The following is a 9,160-nucleotide window of genomic DNA, read 5'->3' on the forward strand; positions in this document are numbered from 1 at the left end:
TCATAATAGGTTACATAATTTACTTCTCTGCTCTTTCAGCTGGTGGGCTATGCTTAGTTACGGTGTTGCCATGGTGACCCTGGGAACATTCATCTTTGGACAAACCACCACAAAGGCCATCTTTGTTGATCTGATGGGATAAGCCACGGCGTCGGTTCGGCGGACTGAAGAATTATGAAAGAAAATTACTTGAACGTAGCATTCCTGTATCGCCATGTTGCTGCTGCCCTCCTTCAGAAGGCGGGACTTTCTGCCGTTCCCTCTCTTTGCTGCTCCGCCCCCTCCTCAGATCCCTATGTCATCATTTATGGCAGCTCCTGCCTCAGGTAAGAACTGCAGTACTGTAGGGTGACTGCCACTGAACACTAAAGCCAGAGAAACTCGTTGTGCAATGGAGATTTCAGTCGCTGGTTTACAACTCCGACCGATGGGAACCAATCACATTCTCTCAAGACAGAAGGATATGCGTATCCACGGCATTCATCTGTAGATAGATCGCCGCCATCACTGCAGCCAGCTATGGCAAGAAAGGGCATTGGCCAAGAGAAACATGGCGGACTTGGACTTCACTCTTGCGATTAGCAGAATGAATGGACACAATCGATAGGTTTGAGAATTAGATTTAGACTGTGTCACTTTTTTATGGAACTTTTGACCAAATGGCATTAGAGATTTTTATTAAGGGAATCAGATGGAATTGCACATTTTTTTTTATAGATAGATAATTCGTTACGCTGCGTTTTCTTGTCTTTTCGTGTCAAAGTCTTCAGCATGCCTTTCTCAAGACTTCCTCTTCAATCAAAGCCTGTTTGGCACCATCATATATTCTTATTGCATCTTCCCTGCTAAATAGTTTTTCAAGGTGCAAACTCTGAGTCCATCACCCTGGTCATCGGTTCAGAGGATTGAAAGTCATCCCAATCAGTAGCTGATATCCTCTTTCTCATGAGAAATCTATTCCTTTTCTCAAATAGATCATCAGGGGGCGCTGTATGGCTGATATTGTGGTGAAACCCCTCCCACAGTGTGATGTCATGACAGTTTCCTGTCTGAGAACCTTGCTGCATTGTGGGAAGTAACAGCTGTTTCCAACTACCAAGCAACCAGTATTTCCCCCTGTGCAAATGTATACATATAAAATAACAACTTTTTAGGGGTTGTGGTTATAGATAGTGGCAGTTGGTGCTGGTTTTTTTTCCCCTGTCTGCCAGTAGTAAATATGATGACCCGCAGGCTGATTGTGGATCAAACAACATGAACAAATTACCTGGCGAATATCAATCATTTATTGATCTCTCTATTTTTTAACTTCTCACTTTGCAATGTATTAATTTATTTTTCCCCCTTTTCGCTAAAGTTCCTCTTTAAAACCGTATAGGCAGATTTCAGGTCATCGTTCAGTTTCCCCCCAATCTGCCCCAGTTAGATGGGCCACATTCACAGGAATAAGTAATGCCCAAGTACCTGGCTTCATTTGACTGGCTCATTTCCAAGATGCATAATATTTGCATCAACCCAAAATGTTAACATCTCATTGACTATTCCTATTGGTTGTGTGGTTTGTGTGCCTGGTTCCAAGGGTGCATACACACATCCAATTTTGATTGTCCAATGACTTGTAAGTATTTCACACATGTAGTATGAGAGATTGGTTGGCCCTCATATTACATGGAAGTGATAAAATTGGCCAATCAGAATTGGATGTGTGTATGCACCCTAATGCCATTTTGGACCAGCCTTGCAAGCTGTACTTTGGCTCAACCTATGTGGGCTTCCCCATGTAGTGGAGATGATTGACAGTGGCTGCAACGGCAGGGGACCCGAGATAACCAAAGACACAGTCCATTCTCATAAGCTTGCATTGTTTGCAATCCGGGAATTCTCACGCAGGTTCCACAACCTTACCACAACAGATCAGTTGCAGACTGAGAAGCGTGCGCAGATCCTATAAGTAACATAGGATCCATGAACATGTCCGCTTTTCCAATGCAGAAACTTTTGGGGTTTTTTTTCTTCCGGTGCAAACATAGCCTAAAAGAGAGGTCTGCAGGATGTAATTTACAGCAGAGTTCATCCTGGCCAAATTAAAAGCATAGTCTAAAGCTTCGTACACTGACATGAGGCATGTTGCACGTGGGGAATCGGAACCGAATTCCTCGGGTGACATTGCAGACCTGATGCTGACAAACGTGTTGTTAGGCTGCTGGCTAGTGACGTGATCTGTTCTTATGTGGAGGCGGGGCAAGAGCAACGTCACATGATGGGTGGAGTAAGTGGGGAGAACAGTACTCTCACCCAAAGCGATACACCAGGCAGATCGCTGGCCGAGGGCTTCTGTACACACCTGCTGGATTCTCGGTAGAGGTGGTTGTTAATGACCGATTTGGCTGAGTTTCATGTAGCGTGTTTACAGAGCTTGACTCAGGAGCTGCACTGTATTAAGTCAGTTGCTCAGAAGAAGCAGGAAGCCATTGTGGTCTCAGCAGCCTCCTGTCCTGCATGCTGGTTTCAGGTTAAAGGACACCCGAAGTGACATGTGACATGATGAGATAGACATGAGTATGTACAGTGCCTAGCACACAAATAACTAGGCTGTGTTCCTTTTTTTCTTTCCCTGCCCGAAAGAGTTAAATATCAGGTATGTAAGTGGCTGACTCAGTCCTGACTCGGACAAGAAGTGATTACAGTGTGACCCTCACTGGTAAGAAATTCCAACTATAAAACACTTTCCTAGCAGAAAATGGCTCCTGAGAGCAAGAAAGAGATAAAAAGGGGAATTTCTTATCAGTGAGGGTCACACTGTAGTCACTTCCTGTCTGAGTCAGAACTGAGCCACAGTGCGTTGTAGCCTAACCTGCACACGTGTGTAGCGGTGGACTGTACCGCTGATGAGCGAGTTGTCTTTTTACACATTGTAAGTAGAACTTTTAATTGCGATTAAAAATCATCCCCTGATAATGCACCATGGAGCGCTTCATCTTTTCTAGATTTGTTGTCCCTTGCCAATTGTGATTGGAGCAGCACAGTGCATTTGGAAAAAAGAAAATTGGCATCTGCAGCAGTCGGTTATCATTGGGACAGGAGCGCAAGGTCTTTTTGGGATATTACTGTACATACCCATGTCTGTCTCATCATGTCACTCCAGGTATCCTATAATGATGAGAAGACCAGATCTCACAGCCCTGGAGACTGCACCTTGAAAAACAGTTCAGCAGTGGTGCTGTTTAGTAGCCACAGACAAATGTTGGGTTATAAACATGACTTATGGCTGATTTTATTGCTGGAATAGTAGCAGCCTTCTGGCTGTAGGAGTGTTTGTAGCTGCCAAACCTACTAGTCTGATTTCTGAACAAACGTTTATCATGTGTATTGAATGCCACTGTTTGTGCTATAGTCTTATGCTGCTTTCCATGATGTTTGGACCATTGTAAGCATTCCACTTTTATGTACATCTGTTGTGCAATATATAGGCCCTTCCCTAACAAGAAGGGTACCAATGACTTGTGGGGACCTCAGAGCCAGCCGCTGGGCTGTGTATAGCACAAAACACTACTGCGTATTATGTCCACACACACCCGTAACGGCAGCCATGTTGTGAGCGGACCTGAACTCAGAACTTCCTCTCTGCTGTAAAAGACAAGCAACAGCATAATAACCTTTACAGAAAAACGTTTCCTTATTACAGCTGATACAAATCCTGCAATTTATATGCAGTGTATCTACTTCCTGATTTTAATGGAAGCAGACAAATTAACATCCTGTGTTTACAAATTAGCTGCTCTGATCAAATTACAACTTGTGATTAGTCACAGAGGAGGCTAACCTCTCAGGGTGCATTTCCATTTGTTTTTCTGCTGCCCTGTACAAGAGTTCAGGTCCACTTTAACAAGAAATTCAGCTTGTGCATCAACTGCTGACCAGTGACGCTTAAACAGCAACCCTCCATGTTTTGGTTACTTCTAATAAATGTGACATTATCTCCCTCTTGAAGTGAAAGACTTGATTATCATAGTATGCTTCCATTGTTGTTTCTGCTGCCTGTTTATGTGCTCGCCTAGGAGCTGCCATCTTGGTGGTGATGACTGCACTATGCTCGCGTATGAGCTGCCATCATGGTGGTGATGACTGCACTATGCACACACTATGCTCGCCTATGAGCTGCCATCATGGTGGTGATGACTGCACTATGCTCACCTATTAGCTGCCATCTTGGTGGTGATGACTGCACTATGCTCGCCTATGAGCTGCCATCATGGTGGTGATGACTGCACTATGCACACACTATGCTCGCCTAGGAGCTGCCATCTTGGTGGTGATGACTGCACTATGCACACACTATGCTCGCCTATGAGCTGCCATCTTGGTGGTGATGACTGCACTATGCACACACTATGCTCGCCTATGAGCTGCCATCTTGGTGGTGATGACTGCACTATGCACACACTATGCTCGCCTATGAGCTGCCATCATGGTGGTGATGACTGCACTATGCGCGCACTATGCTCGCCTATGAGCTGCCATCTTGGTGGTGATGACTGCACTATGCACACACTATGCTCGCCTATGAGCTGCCATCTTGGTGGTGATGACTGCACTATGCACACACTATGCTCGCCTATGAGCTGCCATCTTGGTGGTGATGACTGCACTATGCACACACTATGCTCGCCTATGAGCTGCCATCTTGGTGGTGATGACTGCACTATGCGCGCACTATGCTCGCCTATGAGCTGCCATCTTGGTGGTGATGACTGCACTATGCACACACTATGCTCGCCTATGAGCTGCCATCTTAAAGGTACTCATTGGACTTTGGGCCCCTTGGCGCAGTTAGGGTTCAAAAAAGTGCCACACATGTGGTATTGCCGTACTCAGGAAAAGTAGTATAATGTGTTTTGGGGTGTATTTTTACACATAACCATGCTGAGTGGGAGAAAGATCTCTGTAAATGGACAATTCTGTGTAAAAAAAAAAATCAAAAAATTGTCATTAACAGAGATATTTCTCCCACCCAGCGTGGGTATGTGTAAAAATACACCCCAAAACACATTATACTACTTCTCCTGAGTACGGCAATACCACATGTGTGGCATTTTTTTGCAGCCTAACTGCGCTAAGGGGTCCAAAGTCCAATGAGCACCTTTAGGCTTTACAGGGGTGCTTACAATTAGGCACCCCCCAAAATGCCAGGACAGTAAACACACCCCACAAATGACCCCATTTTGGAAAGTAGACACTTCAAGGTATTCAGAGAGGGGCATGGTGAGTCCGTGGCAGATTTCATTTTTTTTTGTCGCAAGTTAGAAGAAATGGAAACCTTTTTTTTTTTTGTCACAAAGTGTCATTTTCCGCTAACTTGTGACAAAAAATAATATCTTCTATGAACTCACTAAGCCTCTCAGTAAATACTTTGGGATGTCTTCTTTCCAAAATGGGGTCATTTGGGGGGTATTTATACTATCCTGGAATTCTAGCCCCTCATGAAACATGTCAGGTGCTCAGAAAAGTCAGAGATGCTTGAAAATGGGAAAATCACTTTTTGCACCATAGTTTGTAAATGCTATAACTTTTACCCAAACCAATAAATATAGGCTGAATGGGGTTTTTTTTTATCAAAAACATGTTTGTCCACATTTTTCGTGCTGCATGTATACAGAAATTTTACTTTATTTGAAAAATGTCAGCACAGGAAGTTAAAAAAAAAAATCATTTTTTTGACAAAATTCATTTTGACGAATATAATAAAAAGTAAAAATCGCAGGAGCAATCAAATAGCACCAAAAGAAAGCTTTATTAGTGACAAGAAAAGGAGCCAAAATTCATTTAGGTGGTAGGTTGTATGAGCGAGCAATAAACTGTGAAAGCTGCAGTGGTCTGAATGGAAAAAAAGGGTCTGGTCCTTGGGGGGGGGGGGGGGGGGGGGGTAAAGCCCGCGGTCCTCAAGTGGTTAAGGACAACACTCACCCGGGAAACACCTTGTTTGAGCTCCTTCCATCAGGTAGACATTTAGATCAATCTGCATACACACAAACAGACTGTAAAGTAATTTTGTGTTACACAATGACAAAAAAGCGCTTGAAAAGAAGACGGTGCTGGAGACCTGGAGGAGGATGGGAGAAGCCTCTGGCAGAGCCTGAGGTAAGCACCCTAATTAGGCACTTTTTTCCGAGTACATTTGAAATCGGCGCCGGTAGACTTGGGCGCAGGATACAGCCGTTATATGGCTGATCCAGCTTCTGCACAAGTCCCAGAGGCATGTATGGGAGACTTGGGCGCAGGATCCAGCTGTTATATGGCTGATCCTGCTTCTGCACAAGTCACGGCTGCGGTAATTACTATTCCCCCTCCAGGCCGCCATGGATAGTGGGGGAATGAAATAATTTGGCTTCCAGCGATTGCTGGAGGCCGAATTATTGTGTTTTTTTAAGCAACTTCGGCTCCGTCTTCTGACAGCACCGACTTTACTCACTGAGCGCCGCTATAGACTGATTCCCATTGCAGTCTATGGCTGCACCCAAATCTAGCAGCGCTGAAAAGCACCGCTCTGCTTTTTTCCCCCTACACAGTTCCTTTAAAACAGGGTGTTTGAGTCCAGGAGGAAACCATAAGGTGTCATACAATTTTGGTCATTGCAAACCAATCAGCCCAATCAGCATTAATACCAGTGGCGTAGCTAAGGAGCTACGGACCCCGATGCAAGTTTTACAATGGGGCCCCCCAAGCACTCTATATGTAACAATTGATACGGCGGGACAAAACCTGCCAATGGCAACTACAGTGTCAGAGGTGCAAGAAGGGGATGGGGAACAGCTTGTTACTGGATTACCCCCAAGCACTCTATACATAGCAATCCCTGCCAATGGCAACTACAGTGTCAGAGGTGCAAGAAGGGGATGGGGAGCAGCTTGTTACTGATTACCCCCAAGCACTCTATACATAGCAATCCCTGCCAATGGCAACTACAGTGTCAGAGGTGCAAGAAGGGGGTGGGGAACAGCTTGTTACTGATTACCCCCCAAGCACTCTATACATAGCAATCCCTGCCAATGGCAACTACAGTGTCAGAGGTACAAGAAGGGGATGGGGAACAGCTTGTTACTGATTACCCCCCAAGCACTCTATACATAGCAATCCCTGCCAATGGCAACTACAGTGTCAGAGGTACAAGAAGGGGATGGGGAGCAGCTTGTTACTGATTACCCCCCAAGCACTCTATACATAGCAATCCCTGCCAATGGCAACTACAGTGTCAGAGGTACAAGAAGGGGATGGGGAACAGCTTGTTAGTGATTACCCCCCAAGCACTCTATACATAGCAATCCCTGCCAATGGCAACTACAGTGTCAGAGGTGCAAGAAGAGGATGGGGAGCAGCATGTTACTGATTACCCCCAAGCACTCTATACATAGCAATCCCTGCCAATGGCAACTACAGTGTCAGAGGAGCAAGAAGGGGATGGGGGAACAGCTTGTTACTGATTACCCCCAAGCACTCTATACATAGCAATCCCTGCCAATGGCAACTACAGTGTCAGAGGTGCAAGAAGGGGGTGGGGGAACAGCTTGTTACTGATTACACCCAAGCACTCTATACATAGCAAACCCTGCCAATGGCAACTACAGTGTCAGAGGAGCAAGAAGGGGATGGGGGCAGCTTGTTACTGATTACCCCCAAGCACTCTATACATAGCAATCCCTGCCAATGGCAACTACAGTGTCAGAGGTACAAGAAGGGGGTGGGGGAACAGCTTGTTACTGATTACACCCAAACACTCTATACATAGCAAACCCTGCCAATGGCAACTACAGTGTCAGAGGAGCAAGAAGGGGATGGGGGGCAGCTTGTTACTGATTACCCCCAAGCACTCTATACATAGCAATCCCTGCCAATGGCAACTACAGTGTCAGAGGTGCAAGAAGGGGATGGGGAGCAGCTTGTTACTGATTACCCCCAAGCACTCTATACATAGCAATCCCTGCCAATGGCAACTACAGTGTCAGAGGTACAAGAGGGGGATGGGGAGCAGCTTGTTACTGATTACCCCCAAGCACTCTATACATAGCAATCCCTGCCAATGGCAACTACAGTGTCAGAGGTGCAAGACGGGGATGGGGAGCAGCTTGTTACTGATTACCCCCAAGCACTCTATACATAGCAATCCCTGCCAATGGCAACTACAGTGTCAGAGGAGCAAGAAGGGGATGGGGGGCAGCTTGTTACTGATTACCCCCAAGCACTCTATACATAGCAATCCCTGCCAATGGCAGCTACAGTGTCAGAGGTGCAAGACGGGGATGGGGAGCAGCTTGTTACTGATTACCCCCAAGCACTCTATACATAGCAATCCCTGCCAATGGCAGCTACAGTGTCAGAGGTGCAAGAAGGGGATGGGGAACAGCTTGTTACCGATTACCCCCAAGCACTCTATACATAGCAATCCCTGCCAATGGCAACTACAGTGTCAGAGGTGCAAGAAGGGGATGGGGAACAGCTTGTTACTGATTACCCCCAAGCACTCTATACATAGCAATCCCTGCCAATGGCAGCTACAGTGTCAGAGGTGCAAGAAGGGGATGGGGAGCAGCTTGTTACTGATTACCCCCAAGCACTCTATACATAGCAATCCCTGCCAATGGCAACTACAGTGTCAGAGGTGCAAGAAGGGGATGGGGAGCAGCTTGTTACTGATTACCCCCAAGCACTCTATACATAGCAATCCCTGCCAATGGCAACTACAGTGTCAGAGGTGCAAGAAGGGGATGGGAAGCAGCTTGTTACTGATTACCCCCCAAGCACTCTATACATAGCAATCCCTGCCAATGGCAACTACAGTGTCAGAGGTGCAAGAAGGGGATGGGGAACAGCTTGTTACCGATTACCCCCAAGCACTCTATACATAGCAATCCCTGCCAATGGCAACTACAGTGTCAGAGGTGCAAGAAGGGGATGGGGAGCAGCTTGTTACTGATTACCCCCAAGCACTCTATACATAGCAATCCCTGCCAATGGCAACTACAGTGTCAGAGGTGCAAGAAGGGGATGGGGAGCAGCTTGTTACTGATTACCCCCAAGCACTCTATACATAGCAATCCCTGCCAATGGCAACTACAGTGTCAGAGGTGCAAGAAGGGGATGGGGAGCAGCTTGTTACTGATTACCC

The 9,160-nt window shown here is 46.1% G+C and overlaps 1 protein-coding gene across 2 annotated transcripts in view; it reads left to right on the plus strand.

Annotated features, from left to right (window-relative positions):
• SLC38A7 (solute carrier family 38 member 7) overlaps positions 1-3,996 on the plus strand; it is a 38,910-nt gene extending 34,914 nt beyond the window's left edge. For both annotated transcript variants that reach the window (XM_068261454.1, XM_068261455.1), the window contains exon 11: positions 40-3,996. In XM_068261454.1, the coding sequence (XP_068117555.1) occupies positions 40-142 (103 nt within the window). In that variant the 3' untranslated portion in view covers positions 143-3,996. The remainder of the gene's footprint in view (positions 1-39) is intronic.
• The last annotated feature ends 5,164 nt before the right edge of the window (positions 3,997-9,160 follow it).

Source organism: Hyperolius riggenbachi, chromosome 11 (genome assembly GCF_040937935.1).
Source record: "Hyperolius riggenbachi isolate aHypRig1 chromosome 11, aHypRig1.pri, whole genome shotgun sequence".
Taxonomy (NCBI): domain Eukaryota; kingdom Metazoa; phylum Chordata; class Amphibia; order Anura; family Hyperoliidae; genus Hyperolius; species Hyperolius riggenbachi.